General features: G+C 40.1%; 2 protein-coding genes across 5 annotated transcripts; both read left to right on the top strand.

The window, feature by feature from the left end:
• Positions 1-597: 597 nt before the first annotated feature.
• Positions 598-4,971, top strand: LOC103714523 (cell division cycle 20.2, cofactor of APC complex-like). Of its 4 annotated transcripts, XR_003387056.4 has the most exons (7): positions 641-1,169; positions 1,850-2,131; positions 2,242-2,511; positions 2,936-3,526; positions 3,636-3,871; positions 3,980-4,013; positions 4,582-4,971. XR_003387056.4 is itself a non-coding variant. In XM_026807448.4 (5 exons), the coding sequence occupies exons 1-5, from the start codon at positions 1,029-1,031 to the stop codon at positions 3,774-3,776; spliced, it is 1,425 nt and encodes a 474-aa protein (XP_026663249.2). In that variant the 5' UTR covers positions 641-1,028; the 3' UTR covers positions 3,777-4,249. The 4 variants fall into 4 exon arrangements, 1 of the variants encoding a protein (XP_026663249.2); XR_015976018.2 differs by having other exon boundaries at positions 598-1,169; positions 3,980-4,971; XR_003387057.4 differs by lacking the exon at positions 3,980-4,013 and having other exon boundaries at positions 666-1,169.
• A 5,487-nt stretch (positions 4,972-10,458) lies between these two features.
• Positions 10,459-18,464, top strand: LOC103714520 (myb family transcription factor PHL11). Its single transcript, XM_008801794.5, has 6 exons — positions 10,459-11,262; positions 13,471-13,547; positions 13,637-13,694; positions 13,855-13,924; positions 17,659-17,728; positions 17,820-18,464. The coding sequence occupies exons 1-6, from the start codon at positions 11,109-11,111 to the stop codon at positions 18,234-18,236; spliced, it is 846 nt and encodes a 281-aa protein (XP_008800016.1). The 5' UTR covers positions 10,459-11,108; the 3' UTR covers positions 18,237-18,464.
• Positions 18,465-18,693: the final 229 nt, after the last annotated feature.

The raw sequence follows: 18,693 nt of genomic DNA, 5'->3' as shown, positions 1-18,693 counted from the left end.
AAGAGTCCAATACTATGAATTTTATGAATCACATCTTCAAACCATTCTATTCCAGTATTTTCAATGGCAAATGGGATGTATATGAAATCAAACCATTCCATGTGCAAATCAAAGAATTGTTGCAATTCATGGTGGGTTTTGGCTGGCTCCTCATCTCTTATCCGCCGTTGTAAAACATGCTATAATCTAAACTTAAAAGACAATCAAATTGCTTTCCACAAATTTGATTCGCATTTATGTTGATTTTGGAAGTTCGATGCTCCTGATAGATCACAACCATCCACCTATTTTCTCTAATCTCACCTGCCATCACAACCATTAATCCTATGGACCCTTTATTTTTTTGTGGCAGTCCTTCCTTGACTAAATTCAGCGCATATTCTAGGCCAGCTAGACCTAAAGGTGGAGATTACAAATATTGGGCTAGCTATTAGGATAGCCCAGGCCCAGTTATAAACAAAACTAAGCCGGAGGCTGAGCAGTTTCAGGATCACAACCGTTCAACTATCCTCTCAAATCTAACCTATCATCACAACCGTTCATCCTTCGGACCCCTTTTCACGTGCGCGTTATGGCAATCCAGGATACGGTAATCGTAATGCGACCTGGTTAAATTTAGATTCACCCCTCCAACGGCTATATTCCGGACGAAGCGTTAGGGGAGAGAGATTACCAAAAAACAAAAAAAACTAGCCGTTGCGGCTTTAGAAAAGGCAGAAACCCCAACACCCATAAAAAGGGATCGCCACATCCAAACCTTCACTCGCAGCAAAAAGAAAAAAACTCTCAGGAGAAGGAGAAAGGACTCTTTTCTCGAACTTCTCCTCCTGCAACGATCTCGATCTGTTCTCCCTCAAAGAAAAGCTCCCGTTTTGCGTTCTTCTTCATTCTTAGTCCTTTAGTTTCATTGTTCGCTAACGTTTTCTTTGGTGCAGGGTTTCTCTTTATCTTAGTTTTAATCTCTGTAATTAGTCATTTATTTTGTGTTCTAGTCTTTGTTTTCTTGTATTTTTTGTTTTCTGCTAGCAATGGATGCCGGAAGTTTCTCTTCTTCCATCCCTTCCGAGAAGGCCCGGCCTGCATCTCGCCACCCTCTTCGAGAAGTCGGTTCAAGGCCTTACATGCCTTCTCTCCGCTCCTCATCGAAGGATTTTTCTTCCCGGCAGAGCGTAAGCATCATCTTTCTTTTAAAGAATATTTGTGATCCTCAGTAATTAGTTCTTTCCCGTACATATGGGTTTTGTCTCGTTCTTTGTCACTCAGATGTTTGTTAAAAGTTCTATGTGATTTCAAGAGAAATTTTTTGTTTTGCTCCTTTTTCTGATCCTCAGACGTTTTCTTTCCTGATTTTTGTGGAAAATTACTGGTTCATGTTTGATTTCTTGGCTTTGGATTTATTTTAGGGCTATGCTGATGATATTACGAGTCCTTTTGAAAGAATTCCTTTTGCCTCTTTTCCGTCCCTAAGACATTCTCTTTCCTGATCTCTGTGGAAAATTGGTTCATATTTGACTTCATGGAGAAAACATTTGTTTTTAGGGCTATATTGATGTTTCCGTGCTCTGCATTTGATTTCTTGGCTTGCTGATATTACGAGTCCTTTTGAAGATTTCTTTCTTTATTTGATTTCATCTTCTCCGTATCGTCTAAACATTCTTTGCAGTCTGTGAACAAATCTTTTCTCCCGGTCACCGTCCCTCTCTTGGATGTATGCTTTTCGTGCAATCTCTTGAAAGTTCTATTCCTTTACGGAATTCTTAATACTATCTTCTTTAGGTGTTCCAGTTTCTGGTTTCTGTGTGAAAATGCTGCTTTCTTGGGCTTAATTTTCCTTTTTGGTCAATTGAAGGGAGGAGATAGATTCATTCCGGACCGGTCTGCCATGGATTTTGACATGGCCTACTACCTGCTAACAGAGACAAGGAAAGAGAAGGAGAGCGCTGCAGCTGCATCCCCATCCAAAGAGGCATACAGAAGGCTTCTTGCCGAGAATCTTCTGAATAATAGAACTCGAATTCTTGCTTTCAAGAGTAAGCCCCCGGCACCTACAGAAGGTTTCCTCCAAGAAGCCCACTCCAATGTCTCTTCCCATCAGGCCAAGTCGGCAAAGGCACGGAGATACATTCCCCAGGTGAGTTTTCTACTTCTTCTGCAACATCTTGTTGTCTATATTTTGTTCTTCTTGGCCAAATGCTGTTGTTTCTGTTCTCAACTTTCTTGGGTTTTCTTGATCTTTGGCAGTCTGCTGAGAGGACTCTTGATGCACCAGACCTTGTTGATGACTACTATCTGAACCTGCTGGATTGGGGAAGCAGCAATGTTCTGTCGATCGCCCTTGGGAACACGGTGTATCTTTGGAATGCTTCAGATGGTTCTACATCCGAGCTTGTCACCGTGGACGAAGATGTCGGTCCTGTCACTAGTGTCAGTTGGGCTCCTGATGGCCGGCATATTGCTGTTGGTTTGAACTCCTCTGATATCCAATTGTGGGACTCAAGCTCCAGCAACCTGGTTAGTGTCATTTCTCTGCCCCCTTGTTTTTGTTTGCCTATTCTTTAGGTTCCTGTGAAATTTGAATTTGTGGGATTTAGGTTGATTGATGAATCCAAGCAAAGACATAATTTTTATTTGGCCTGCATTTGCATTCATTCTGAAAATATTCTTATCTATTCTTGTTGGCCTGGGTTGATGAATGCAATCAAAAAAGTTCAATGGGGGTTGCTCAGGAACTACTAAAATTATTACATATCAAATACGAAGCTTCTATTCACTTACTGAAAGAACTTCTCAGGATTCTTTTTCTTTTTTTGCAAACTGTGAATCTGAAGCACTTGTGGTTCTAGATAGTCTACTACACAGTAGTTCTTGATTCCTTGCTGTATCCAAAGTGATGGTTTTTGTGGTTTCTGATTACTTGTTTCTTATAAATTTGCAGTTGAGAACTTTGAGAGGAGTCCATGGATCTCGAGTTGGATCTCTTGCTTGGAACAACAACATACTCACAACAGGGGGGATGGATGGAAAGATCGTCAATAATGATGTGAGAATAAGGTCGCACATTGTGCAGACCTACCGAGGACACCAGCAAGAGGTTTGTGGGTTGAAGTGGTCAGGCTCAGGACAGCAGCTGGCAAGCGGAGGCAACGACAACCTGCTTCACATATGGGACCTATCCATGGCCTCCTCAAATCCATCTCCAGGCCAGAATCAGTGGCTCCACAGGTTGGAGGACCACATGGCTGCGGTTAAGTCCCTCGCTTGGTGTCCCTTCCAGAGCAACTTGCTCGCATCCGGTGGCGGCGGTGGCGACCGGTGCATTAAGTTTTGGAACACCCATACCGGGGCCCGCTTGAATTCAGTGGACACTGGCTCCCAGGTGTGCTCCCTATTGTGGAATAAAAACGAGCGCGAACTGCTGAGCTCTCATGGCTTTACTCAGAACCAACTGACTCTCTGGAAGTACCCTTCGATGGTGAAGATTGCAGAGCTCATGGGCCATACCTCTCGGGTTCTCTTCATGGCTCAGGTATGTTCGATATTTTCTTCAGACTTAACATGGCCATAGATTTCTAATGACTTTATTTATATGTTATAAATTTAATTGTTGATGTGCATGTTTCTATTGAAATTTACAGAGTCCAGATGGGTGCACAGTGGCATCTGCGGCGGGGGATGAAACACTAAGATTTTGGAATGTATTTGGGACTCCTGATGCACCAAAGCCTGCTGCCAAGATAGCTAGTACAGGACCCTTCACCAGTTATCACATTAGGTGAGAAAGGAGGGGTAGGAACGGGATGGGTCTCCGTCTAATCCTTGAAAGCATGGTGTGATGGAAAGAATTGGGATGGAAAACATAGCCTACTTTAAGGTAGTTGAAAGTTTTGAACTGATTTTGGTCTTTTTGAAATTTAGTGTCGTCGGATTTTTATCGCAGTTATACGTATTAATCTTAGGTTTTCTCATGGATTTGTTGCAGATCATATTACTGGCACACCAATTTCTCTAAAAAGGTGAATAATTTCAAAAATCTCATAATTTACTCAAGCAATTTTAATTTTAAATTAAGATACCATAGATAAAAACTAATCTCATCAAGACTTGAAATTTATTCCAAATTGGTGGTATCAAATTTGTATAAATCTTGTGCTAGCATGAATTTAGTGTTAGTGTTGCATGAATTAATTTATAACTTAGATTGAATTTAGTGTTAGTGAATATAAAACACCCTCCTCTATAAAAAGAAAAAGAACATCTTATCTTTTGTTCTTAGGTTTTGGCCACTAAATAATCCAATAATAGTAATTTAAGAAAGGATAGGTATAGATAGTAATCATCAAATTTACACAGAAATTTGATTTTTTTTAAATGATAAATAATTGTGGTTAATTATTGTAACTGAAGTTTAAACCCCTAGGATATCGGCCCCGGATGCAGTCCCTTTTTCTCATCCCATAAAAAAATAGAAAATAAAAGAAAATAAAAGAAAATTTTAGAGCTACTTTCTGTAAATTTTTTGCATTGTTTTTTTTTCTTTCGATTTCTTTCTTTTGAGTTTGACTGCCTTTTTTCACATTTCAGTGTACTCAATTTGGTAAGAAAGACTACGGTTGGTTTGGATCTTCTAGGGTTTCTTTGTAAGAAGGAGAAATTATTAGGTGGGCTAGGTCCACCGTAGACTTATGATGAAATTCATCCTAGCGTACATTGCTATTACACATAAAAAGAAAGACGTAGGAAATGGGGATGAATTTCATCTTAGGTCCACGGTGAATCTGGTCCACCTAATAATTTTTTGGTAAAGAAGATTCTTGGGTCCGGGGAGAGTGGGCAGTATGGAAACATTTTAACTATGTACGGAACTATATCAACAAGAACCAAATTGGTTCATTACTTGTATCATAAACTCGTATAATGAAATTTCTCTCCCATTCTCCCCGTGGATGTAGGCATCTTGCCGAACCACGTAAATTACTTGTGTCTCTTCGTTTATCTTCTAATATTTATTGTCTGATATTTCTAGGCTTGCTATAGCCAACATAGCTTGATTGTGTTACTTATGCCACATGTGGCTTAATCAACAGCTTAATAATTCGAATCCTTGTATATTGTTTCAGTTGCAGTGCTAGGAGAGTTTAAGGAAGTTTACATTCATATTTCCAACTCTTTTCCGAGCAGTATAACTAAATGTGAGATTTGTAAACTTGCCCTAATTCATTGGACTTGGAGAGTTAAAATGTTGAAGTTTATAGTCCCCTTCAACTACACCCACAGCCCTTCACGAATTAGATGATTTGTGGCCACCAATGTAAGAAACAAGAGCTGGATCTATTTTCCATTGAAACTAAATCTTGATCGCACTTGATCTATTATCAAGAAAGCGAGTTTGGTTTTTGTCCATAGAAGAACAAGGGACAGAGCAAGAAATAGTTTTAAAAACTCTAGAGCACATCTTTGTTTGCAGATGCCTAAATATGGAGAGTTTCAAATATTTCTGACTGTGGATTAGGTTTGGATCCATTGAATCCATTTCATTGAAGGTAGTCATGCTCCTTGTCCACAGTCTAGTACTCTGGCCAACATAATTTAAAATTGAACTAAATCAACCCAGCCATAAAGAATTATGATTCCATGACTTCATGGTTGGTACCCATAGATTTGCAATTCAGCCTGCATAGAATCATAATCCGCTAGCTTCCGAGTGCTGAGGTGTCACATGATGATTGGTTGGGTTCTTGACCATGTACTTGCACAGAAAGAGTAATGTGGACTAGATGGCCCAATTTGCAAGCATTCTGACATTTCACAGAACCCATTCGAGTCCTGTGGCAGAAATTTTCCACCATGTTTATTTCAGCTCAGTAGCCGTTGATAACTTGTATTCAACCATGATTTAAAATAAAGTTATAGCAATGCTTTGACAAAGACAATGTGAAATTTTTCTTCTTCTTCTTCTTGGGTAAATAAGTACGCTATTTACTCCATCTCTCCTATCGGGTGAATAAGTAATTTAGAAACTTGGAGGTGTAATACAAGCATGAGAATTATAAAAAAAGAAAAAATCAATATGCCCCTCTAGTTTTAAATCAAATAAAAAAATCATGCATTCAGATGGATTCGAATTGTTTATTCTTTATAATGCTTAAGGATCTATACAAATATCTGTTTTGTTCCACATCAACTTTGTATTTCGTAGATTTGAAATATTTATATTGACGCAAGGAATCCAAATAACATCTTTCACCTGAATTTGTGGGTTATCCTAATAAGTAAAACATAATTTTTTATACATATTCTATAATGGATTTATTTATAGTAAGTTATGATGTCTTTTTCATATCTTTGCCATAATGCGGGGAAAAAATTAGCTAAAAAATTATTACATTTTATACCATAGAAGATTGAGCATAGAAATTTTGGTGTTGCTTCTCTGATTTCCAATAAAGTATGAATCTTGACCCACTACCATGGCTATAAGGAAACTCGTCATCATTGTCAATGGAAATATCAAGTAGAGCTCCGATGCTTGGAAGGGACAACACTGGTTTTGATATTCATCAAAGATGACAAAACAATAACAAACATAGTTGTCATCAGAGCCATGATGCCAACATTTGAGCACGCAAAGTTTGGACCCGGCAATGCTGAAAGTTTCCACTAAATTGAATGGACTTGTGCGGACCCAACCGATCATAAATCAAATATCTAGGTCTAGTGCTTTGAACTTAGATTCCACATGGACCTAACTCAAAAAAAACCTAATTTATTCAACTAAGTGGGTTCAGAAAACGTCTAAAATCTAACCCAAGACCTTGGCTTTGGTCAGACTTGACATTAGGTTTTCTTTAAGTTGCACTCAAGGATTAGGTAGCTTATATATAATCTCTTGTTAAGGATTTACATAATGTACCAAAAAAATATATATTATAGAAAAAAAAGTAAGTTGGGTAGTGCCTCAATGCTCATATCTTTCCTCACTTTAGGAGATGTTCCAAGTTGAAGTCTTGGAAGGTACATCTCTAAGTATCAGTTTTCCAGTAATCTACCTTTAGCCGACACAATGGGCATAGGCATTAGATTATACCATAGAAATGGAGAAAATAATGTAGGATGGATGTTGGATTCCATTGAGAAAAGTGTGCCCTCCAATCTCAGCTCCAAATAATTAAAACCTATGATGAGATCCTACTCAAGGGTTGGAAGGCATTTCAAGGCATAATTGTTGTGTTGCTTTCCAACATAACTAGATTTCGCACTGGGCTCTTCATTATTTTGGGATGTTAATTACGTGGAGAGCATGTTATTTCTTTTATTGTAATAAAGAAAACAATCCAGCTAGATGGTGATGTCATTGACCAAAGCTTTGTCCAAATGCCAAAAGAGAGCGTTTGAGACATGGCAATCAATAGACACCCATTAAAGAGCATGATGTAAAACCCAGGGGTGCAAATAATTTGAGCCAAGTCAAGTCCTAGGCTACTAAATTTCAACTTGTTATATGTTACTTATGAAAAAACTATTTAAGCTAATTAACTTATTACTTAATTAAGCAAGTTGATTATTGAGCCAAGCTCAGAAGCCTCACCTTGGATTTTTTTAAATCCTATGGTGTTTGTGCTTGGTTTGTTTAGAAGTCAATTTGAGTTTAGCTTGTTTCCTAATTAAACGTGCTCGAGACTTGAGCAGAATATCGTCAGCTCAACAAAGAGATCATGAATCATTCTCTTTCTCTTCTTTGAAATCAAGAGAGGTTAATCCCTAGTTGTTACGCTACACCGATCTCATTTAGGATGGAGGCTAGATTCCGGGGCAAACCATTTCCAAAACTTCGATTTTTTGTCTTCTTTTTCAATTGATAATTGGTGATATCATCGAAGCAAGCGCTGCGTAGGCAGAGCATGGACGTATCGACTCATTTGTAGCTCATCAAATCTTATTTCATTTGGAGCTCAACAAAGAGATGAATGCTTCATGGCTGCCACATACAGAGAGAGATGAATGCTCATCTTTCAATTTTCATGGCTAGTAGAACACCAAACTTGTCAACAAGGAAAAGGTAGAGCTATGCAAGGCAAGGGACAGCTAGGGTCGAGACGGCGGTCCCATATATATATGGTCCAAACTTTTAAGAAAGTTGCACCCAACGAACACTGAAGATTCCCTGTACGGCGTTGGGTTCTGCGTTAGATTCGCACGTAAATCTCGAAACAGCGGGCCCCTTTTTGGGAAAACAAACAAAAGTGGACGGTTGGAGGTTCCCGTCCGTCCTAAAATTCCCTGGGTTTCTCGCTTTTTGCACGGAATTGTTCAATTATCCTCCTATTCTACCTTTTTCTTTCTATTTATTCTTTCCTTCGAGACAATACCGAAACGAATACTCATCCTCTGGTATTTTTTTTAGCTAGATCAGATTCACTATTGAAGTAACACATACAAAAGCATGTGAATTATGCTCTTTTTTGATTCATCCATCATTGTACGAGTTGCTTCGTGGTTGATTTGATCCACTAATTAAGCAGTAGATTTGATCCAACTAATAATCACTCCATCCTCTCGATTAGCTAGATTTTTGGTTTAAATTAGGTTAAATTCTAATTATTTAACTCAAACTTAAAACCAGCCCCATGCAATATCCTTATGTGGCACAAATCTTTGAAATTAGATTAGATTTATAAGTTGGTTGATAGGATTTTCTTCTTTGAATAAGAAAATAATAAAAAAAAAGAGAGAAACAGTCTCTCTTTTTTTTTTTGCTACAAAGGATAATTCATACAATACGTATACGAATACACCCAATAAAGTCAAAAAATAAAATATCACGGAGCTTCCGAGGCAGCTCCTCATCATCTGTCCGCAACCTCATTGGCTTCTCTAAACACATGTTTAGTTAGGACAACACCTTCATCCCTCATTATCATCTAGATGTCACGAAACAATGGATGGTCAACGGTAGCGTCCCTAGGACCCTCCTGGACCCAACTAATAACCGTGGCCGAGTCACCCTCCAAGAAAACTGACCTAGCTGATAGCACGCGCTGAGCATGCCGAAGATCCGTCCAGACCGCCCTCTGCTCTGCACCGAAAATCGTGCAATCGAATAACTGATAGAAAAGCAGTCCTTTTCTAGATAATTCGAGCACCAGAACCTAGAGGAAGGCATGACTCAATGTCAGATCACTTGATTTAATTACCAATTGCCAAAAACTTCACTAATTTGATAAGATGAATGGATCATTTAAGCTTCATTAGTTATTCTACTACTGTTTTGTTCTTTTTTAAATTTTGAAGTTTTTTGATCTGCTCTGGTCAAGTCAAGTCAGATAGACCACATTTTTGACCATGCAAAGTAGAGCAAGGCAGAAGTGCATCGGGTCAGATTGGGTTTTTTGAGACAATAGTTAGCAGGTAAGGATTAAGGACCCCCAAGCCAATGATGTGCAGGCCCTTGTATCCGGACCCTCCTGTCACTTGGATAAACTACAAGGACTTCGGCCGGTTTAATGTCCTACATAGACCGGGTTTTCTTCTACAGCTCGCACTTTAATCCGGTTTAGGATGAGGTCCAATCAAAGGAGAGACAAGTCGGTGAGGGTTCCCTTGATCCCACCGGGAGTGCTCGCACGCTGAAAGCGGCGAAAAGGGCGGGGTGGCGAACGGCGACGGAGAGGGTGGCCCCTCTTCACCTCGTTCCGCTGCAATTTTAGCAACACCGAACAGCTATCTTTGCGTCCGATCCCCTCACACCAAACAAGCACCCACTGGGCCCCACTCTCTTGTTCATGACGTGGCGGAATTTAATTAGATGAAGCAGCGTCCGCAATTCGCACCGAGCGCGCCAGACCGAGCCGGAGATAAAGGGAAGAGACAAGCCAGCGGAGAACAAGAAACAGCGACCCGCTCTTCTTCTGTATGCTGTACAACGCCAAACAGCCTTTCTCACGCAAACGGCCCCGATGATGCAACAAACGCCGGAGGGTCCCACCCCTATTTGGATGACGTGGATGAATATGAATGGGTTAAAATGCTGTTTGCGTGATGGTCGAAGTTTTGGCATGAGCGAGGCGGTGAGATAAGACTTTAAGAGATAGGGGGGTTGGGGGCGGGAGAAGAAGACAAGCGCGGGGAGGAGAATATTCCTTCCCGTCATCACCGCCAACGTCCGAGACGAAACGTGTCGGACGGTGGGCCCCAAGCGCACGTCCGCCGACGTGGCACGTGGCCGGAGGGAATATCCCACAAAGCTGGCGCCCACGCGGCAGCCGGCCCACATGCCCCCATTTCCCCTCCCCCGCGGCGCACCATTATCGGCTTTACCGCAGCCGTGATGCATCTCCGGGTCTCTCATCAGACGGTGGAAGGTAAAATAGAGATGTATGTCGTCTTGATTTAACGTGCATCGAGGCGCAACAGAACGGTGTTCCCGCGTTGTATACGTGGACGGTATCGATTGGTTGGCCCGCTCAATTTTTCTTTCTTTTCCTCCGCTCTCACGCTTTCCGAGCTTTCTAAGATTCGTCGCCGAGAATCCTCTTCCTCCCTCTCCCCTCCTAACTCCTTCTTCTCTCCGTTCCTTTATTAAAAGCCTCCTCGATTCCTCCTTTTCTCCCTCCCTCTCTCTGGCTGAAATTTCTGGGTCTCCGATGCCTCTAATTCGAGTATTTATTTGACTTTGACATCCCTATTGGGAAATAAGTGCAATTTTTTCTAATTATTCTTCGATTTATTCGGTAGATCTTTATTCCTTTGTTAAGTCTAGGGTTTGTATTCAGATCATGGCTGCTTCTGTTTCGATCTTAGTTTTCTAATTAATCGAATTGAGGTCGAAATAAAGGGATGATTTTTTCTTTTTGAAAAAGCTGTTGGTCTCTCTCCGATCGGGAGTTCGTTTGCCCTTTTCGTGGTTCTCGGTTTCGAAGAAATCTTTGGTTTGGTTTGAGAACGAAAGAATGCGAATCCGAATCGCTGGCGCCTTTAGCTTTTGGGCATTCGTGGAACGCTCTTAAATAGAGGGGGAGCGAAGGCCAAAAGCAGCGACGAGGGAGGAGAGCAGGGAGGAATAAAAAAAGGAGCGAGCTTTACCACTATTACTTGAAGCTCTAGGGTTAGGGATGGAGAGGGGCTACGGATCGGCGTACGAGGCGGCGGCTGGGGGAGGAGGAGGTGGAGTGGTGCTGTCGAGAGACCCCAAGCCGAGGCTCCGGTGGACGCCGGATCTCCACGACCGGTTCGTCGACGCCGTCGCTAAACTCGGCGGACCCGAGAGTAAGCCTTACCACCTCTCTCTCTCTCTCTCTCTCTCTCTCTCTCATCATTTTGGGCAATTGATCCTCTGCAGTCCGCGCTGCAGGAGTGTCTGTACAATTCAGGTACGTGGCAGATCGTCGCAGGGCGAACTTTAAATTCGTGAATTTTCAAAGGTCTGCCACGTAACTTAGTTGCAGGAATTTCCCTTCGACCAGGGTTGCAGGGGATCTGCATTTAAATTCGCTTTCTTCTCTGGTCTATTTGATCGGACGGCTACTATTAGATGTTGATGGAGCGAAGGTTGGGTAGTGAAGTGCAATGGGGATCGGCCATGCTGCCGAAACTAGAAACCAGCTTACTCCGCGAATTGGCACTTGACGCGTGGAAATGCCAGGTGGGCCTTGTGGTGTGTCGCCACCTGGCGGTGAGAACGCGTCGGTTCTTTTTCGCGTGGTTCGCTGTACGTGGATTGGCATTCTGGTGGATGCTAGGTTGATATTACTCACGGAGATTAAAATAAAGATTATTATTTGAAGCACGTCATGTTGCTTCATGGATTGGTTATCTTAATAATGAAGCCATTAAAGAACACTGATGATCAAAAAGACCTCAATGCATCATATCATGGTTATATGATATGCATCATAATGTATTTCCACTGACTTTTTTATTATTTTTTTAAATTTAAGATCATAAAAGTGAAATCATATAATCTATACGTGGAACTTGCATTATCTTGTTGGCAGTCCCCTCCTCAATGCATGCAATGGAGAAAGGTTCGTGATTAGAACCAGAAGAAAAGAAAAAGGAGATAGAAATGGATGGCATACATTAGAATTTGATGCAAGTCTTGGAAGACATGGCATTTCATGTTGCCTTTTGACTTTACCTTTTCATTGAGTCACTGAATCACATGACTGGTGGTGATTGGTAGTCCACATGTATCTTAAAGACGTGTTAATCAATTCTGTAGAGATGATGATGACAATTTTAATCTTTTTTCTGGATTAATTTCTTTATATTATCATGGATAATTGTCCTTGAAAATAGAGACATGCTCCATAACTGGTCTGCCTTTGTCTTGTTGACCTCATGCAGAACACACATCTGAATTCTTGTTGTGAATGAAAATTGACAGAAAATGCGATTTAACACAAGATTTGTTCCCAGAAACCAAGGCAGAGTTTGTGGATGAGTGGTGAAAATCCTCATGCAACCTCAAAACAATTTCATGGGTTATCTCTAGATCTTTGTTTTATGTGATGTCTCTAGTTATCTCAGCTAATCTAGTTGCATGCAACTGTATACTGAGGTTAGATGCTGCTGGCTAATTATTTCTCAACGAAGAGATCAAGATTACATGTGCCCATAAGGAGCAAATTCATTTGTGCTATCTTCTCATCGGTATCTTAGAGTCGTTCATAAGAACTCTAGTCCTTGGTACTATCTTTGTTCCGTCACAATTGATGTCAGATATAAAGCTTTGATGATATAAGCAAATGATTTCCAATATCCAAGATAGTGATTGAGTATAATTACCTCCCTGTCTTAACAATTTATTGTGACATCTACTTCAATTGTATAAATTTACTGTTGGTGACTTGCTTGTATTGAGATTATTGTGTTTTCTGTGAGTTTTATTGAAACACATCGTACATAATCTGATTTAACTTTTTCTTTGATCAAAATGAGGGAACTAGTTTAGCTGGCATCACAGGGTGTTCAGATGCTGATGGATGTCATGGAAGATCCAATGGCCATTATGACTTGTCCCTATCGCAAGCTTGATTCAGAGGGACTGTCATATCTCATACTGCACTCATTTGGCATCCATCTACATCGATGAAGCAGCCTCCTCTAGTGTGAGCAAAACCTTAATTTTCATAAATACAGGTTTTAGAAAGAATAACCAGACAAAACTTGCTAATTTGAACTATCTAACCCAATCTAAATTTTATTTGTACCAAAGGTTATTGAACTTGGGTTGGATATCCATTTGTAAGGTTGCTTTTTGAGTTTCTTAGAGTTAGACATTGAAATTTCTAACTGTAATTTAGTTCTGAGGTTTTCAATTGGCTTGCGCTGCAACCTTGAGAACTTCCCTTTTGTTGGTGTAAATATTGAAATTGCTAAGCTTTTATGAAGAATGATACATTAGACATTTAAACACCTCCCCCCTTTGTGGTCATCCTGATCATTTTTGGTGATGGTGTGGCAAATCGGCAGAGGCAACACCAAAGTCGGTGCTGAGAGTGATGGGCATGAAGGGATTAACGCTATACCATCTGAAGAGCCATCTTCAGGTCCTATTTTTTTCTCATGATGTTGTCTCTTCCTCCTACTTTCAGTTTCTTTCTTGGCCCTGAGCTATATTTTTTTCCTGTCTCTGTAGAAGTATAGACTTGGAAAGCAAGCTCGGAAGGAGACACGAGTAGAATCAAAAAAAGATGGTATGTAAGATTAAGAGCCTGTTTCCCCTTTAAACTATAATTGGTGGGAGTGTAAAGTACTCTGATCTTTAGTTATGATAGGTTGGGCATTGGGCATTATGTATAATCTTGTCTGGACCACAATTTCTCCTTATGCTGACATTGATATTTCAACATACAGGAAATAATTCAAGTGGGATCAGCTATTCCTCTGCGACCAGTGGCAATCTCCCCAGAGGAAACCATGCTGGGTATGTTTCTCAACAGCTGTCCCCATACTCCATTGCAGTTTCTAAATTTAGAGAATTAGGTATTTTCTGGACTTTCAAATCCTGATACCGACTGATCAACTAGCTCAAATGCTTTTTTTTCAGAGAAAGAGACAGAGAGATGTTGTGTCAGGATAGTAACATGATGTTAATATCTGTTTATTGATGTTATGTTTTTCCTCGTCATTTGTTTTTGGTGTTGGGATTGGCACAGGAGCTCATTCATAGGTTAAAAGTGAAAAAAAAGTCTCCTTGTCTAGGAAAAAGAAGGCTCCAATCTCACTCTGGTTTCTGATTTCCAATCCTTCTCAGGACTTCCATTTTAGCTCCAGATCCTTCTTAATTTGTGTCATGTCTAGCCAGTTCTGTGCAATCAGAAAGTTTGTTACTTTGGGGTTTTGTTTTTCTTTTTCCTCCTTTTTTTTATTGAGAAAAGGAAGACTCCACCCAACTTCATTAAGAAAATGAAGGGAAAGGGAAAAATAAAGTACACCAAATCTTGAATGGGGTTTTCTTTTTGAGCAATAGATCTTGAAGGTCATGCTTGAATGTTCATATGTTGTGGTACCCCCCTAAGAGGATTTATTCTTGAATGAGGGTAACATTAACAATTCACTAATAAGCATAAGGTTCCATCTGGGAAACTAAGACCATGATGGTTAAGTAGTATTAAAAATTTAGCCTCATATATGCAAGGATTATCTCCAAAGCAAGAACTACAATGAGGTTTTGGTCAATGATTAGTATTCTTTTCCCAAGTGATCTTGATTGTAAGATAACTAGTCAAAGACAGTACTGGCATATAGCAACCAAGATATTGTTACAAAGCATGTAGTAAGAATAGATGTAGTAAGATATGGTGTTTTCAATTATTTTGTATTTATTGGCCAGGCCAGCAACTGAGCTGGTACACTAGGAAGGCCGCTATACACGCACACACACTACAGTTCAAATAGGAAGGACAGACAGTTCAAATTAAAGGAGGAAAAGAAGATGGATTGTGTCTTCACTCAAAATAAGAGGAGGAAAAGATGAATTGAGACTAAAGAAAGGAGACAGGAGACTGATTTGGATCTGAAATTTATCAGTGACATGTTAATCTCATATCATACTCAATGTATTCTTGTATCCTACTTCCAGTCACCTCATGAACTAAAGACTGCTGCCCGGGTAAGTGGTGGGATCATGCTACGATAACATTAGGTATGACACCACCTCATGCATTTAAGACATTCGTGCTGGTGTTGTGACCTAAATCATGTCTTGACTGACTGATATATGATCATTACCATCATAAACTTTAATATGAGAGAGAGAGAGATGGCAATAACTCTAGTTATAGGTAACTGATGATGTGGCATTTCATCTTAAGAAACTATTGGAAATCATAGAATTAAGGTCTAATTTTTGTTTGTCTTAACATGAAGCGGCCAGATAGAGAATGAGAGCTCAACCAATCAAAACTTTAGACCGGGATCAATCATTTCAACCATGAAGGAGATAAATAAAGAAAGAAAGTCATTTGATTCCCAATGAGCAGATGAGCCTTGACCTTTTGCCACAGTGCAAACAAAGATTTTTTTTTTTTAACCTGTTCCTAAAAGGGGATATACTTCTGCGGCTCTGCCTCATCATGCCAGCAATCTTCTGGCTAGTCTGTACGGTCAGATATTGAAAAATTATCTTTAATTTTCTTTTATTGATGTTTCAGAATTCTGGGCTGTAGATCATGGGCACATGCCTAAGGAATCACAGGAATCATATAAACTGACTTTTAGATGGAAGGCTTTGGTCAGATACTGAGCATTACGCCCAGTAAGAGGCAATCTGTGCTGTCATCCTGCATTCCTGCTCTTGTATAACCAGAGAGACAACCTATTAACAACAAAATGCTTTTCTAAGCTGAGACTAGAAGTAATAAACTCTATTGAAGCCTCTTTTGGAAAGTAAAAGGATTTAGTCCTCCAGGATATCTGTAAGTGAGAATACATCCACCGGCTTGTCTCATCAATCACTTGGTACCCAGCTTATCTCATGGTTGAGTTTTGCTCTTTAGTGGATAAGTGTAAGAATTCATTAGTTAGACTTATCTAATATCTTAAGATGTTATAAGCTTCTAACCTGAGTTGTTTTACATGGTTGATCGGTGGAAGCTATGTTTTATGGGTGAACCTCTTTCATCTCGGTCAAATTCAATGCTGTGTGATGTCGTAATAGATATTTAAAGGTTGATTAGTAGGAAGCCTACAAGAAGAGCAGCAGGGTAACTGCAACAGCTGCTTAAATTTAACTGGTCTAACTGGTGGTGCTTGTCGGTCCCATCTTGTGCAGTAGCTGGATCCAAATCATCTGATTGATGCTTGTTTTAGTATGATTGTTTTAATCATTCTCCACTCATTTTGATAGGTGGGTCAATTGACGGACAGAATAAAATTAATTACAATTCAAAATAAGCTAGCTCCTTCTTACCTGATCTCGCACGCAAGGCGTGCTTACATACAAGAGCTTCTGTGCAAGGATGATCTCTGAAGGCGAAGAAACTTGAAGTTCACTAGCTAATGACATCCTTGCCATGAAGAGCGCTAAATATGAACCTTGAATGGCATTTAGTACTCACTGCGGAGGAAACTCTTCATATGGAGAAGTTACAGGAGCCTGGGGGAGACAAACACTAGTGCAGCCTTCCTATGGTCCCTTGATCTAGCAGTTGTTGCTGATGTTGCTCGGGTACTAGTGGTGCATCAGGCTTTGGCATTAAAATTATTTTTGATTTTCCAACCTCGAGTAAGAACGATATGATGACATGAGTGTAGATTTGGATGTCTATGCATGCTTGTGTACGATACTTGAATTCAAAGAAACTTTCATTCAACATCTACTGTGCCGGTACCGGGCCCCAGACTGGTTGTCCGGCGGCACGGATCGGTACGGCCCTGTGCCGTGCCGTGCTAACCCTATACCGACACAGTAGAAGAGGAGGGGGGGGGGAGGGAGAACGGGAGAGAAGAAAAGAGAGAGAGAGAGAGAAGGGGGAGGCCGAGAGAGGCCGGCGGAGAGCTAGTGGAGGGTCGGGGAGCCACCGCGCGGAGGAGGCGGAGGCCGGGCGGTTCGGGATGGTTCCGCCAATCAAGCTTTCAGTATTAATATGCTTATAAGACATAATAGTACACTGAGAGATGAATTACTTATACTGTATAAAAAAATATTTTTAAGATCAATTTAGCCAAAGCATAATATAATCAAGACATGGAAGAAATGTGTCTTATATATATTATTGGTCTATCAGATTATAACTCTGTACAGTCCCAAGTTAAATCATCTAGTTCTCATAAATAAGTCCTGTTGTTTCTTAAATTTTCTCTTCTTAACATTACTCAAATTTGTTACACTAATGTTGCGGGGAGTGTCAAGGAAAAAAAAAAGACTAGTAAGAAATCACATTGTCGTGGTAATTGTTTTTCAAGATCCTAGGTCTTTTTCTAATAAAATTAGGCTTATTCTTTTATAAAAATTTATTAGAATTTTAGTAGTGCTAGTGTAGGAACATGCTCTGATATGTGCCTTACATCTCAGGCAGGTTAAGTTATAGAGGTTGCATTTATTGCTACGTCATAATTTTCACTGTTTCTAATTTGGGATTATGGCATACTAATTAAAATTTTGTTTTGGCTGCATTTGTAATATTGATCTTATCATTGTTTTGCAACATTGCACAGTGAAATGCCACTTGCTGAGGCACTAAGGTATCAAATTGAAGTGCAAAGGAAACTCCATGAGCAACTTGAGGTACCACTATCACTCCTGCTAGGTCATATTTTCCTTGCCCTTTCTTTTGAGAAAAAAAAAAAAAAAAAACTGAAATGGTTGACTTGTCCAGGTTCAAAAGAAGTTACAGATGAGGATTGAGGCTCAAGGGAAGTACTTGCAAGCAATACTAGAGAAAGCACAGAAAAGCCTCTCCTTTGACATGAACAACTCTGGGAGTTTGGAAGCAACCAGAGCACAGCTTACAGATTTCAACCTTGCACTCTCAGGCCTGATGGACAACGTAAATCAAGTGTGCGAAGAAAAGAATGAAGATCTGGGAAAATTTATATCACAAGACAACCTTAAAAGAACTCAAAATTCAGGTTTCCAACTTTACCAGAAGCAACAAGAAGATAGGGAGGATATCAAGCTTGCACCAAATGGAGGTTTGCTCCTACTGGATTTGAATGTGAAAGGAAATTATGAGCTATTTGGTGGGCCAAGAGGAAGCGAACTGGATCTACGGATACATTCTCCGAGAGGATAGATCATCTTGGCTGGTCTTGTTTGAGCTGTGATTCTGTAGAAGTTCTTATCGAGAATTTTGGTTGTGAATATGGTAAACTTCAACTTCTGCATTGGCTGCTTGTTTGCAGGATGGATGGCTGTCCTGCTGTAAATTTTACTCAGCACAGATGTGATAGAACTTTGAATAAGTGGCAACATTTGTCGACGGTGTAATAGCTCTTCATAATGATGCACAACTTCGATATGATATGCAAGTGCAAGATAAAGCTCTATGCTGTGAACTTGGACCTGTTTTACCTCCTGTATGTTACAGGGCTAGTACTAATAATGATTGAGATTTTGGAGCTGTGTGGATGCTCCGATTTGCTATAAAAGCTAAGAAAGAAGAGCAACAAGAAAGTAATTGGCTGAAAAGTTGAAAACCATGTTCTTTGTTCTCTGAATGCTATTAAGAATCGTGGATTCTTCTACTTGGA

This window comes from Phoenix dactylifera, chromosome 3 (assembly GCF_051530095.1).
Source record: "Phoenix dactylifera cultivar Ajwa chromosome 3, Ajwa_hap1_PhDact_Kaust_v1.1, whole genome shotgun sequence".
Classification (NCBI taxonomy): Eukaryota; Viridiplantae; Streptophyta; class Magnoliopsida; order Arecales; family Arecaceae; genus Phoenix; species Phoenix dactylifera.
The sequence above is the reverse complement of the archived record's forward strand: the minus strand, read 5'-3'. Positions and strand labels throughout refer to the sequence as shown.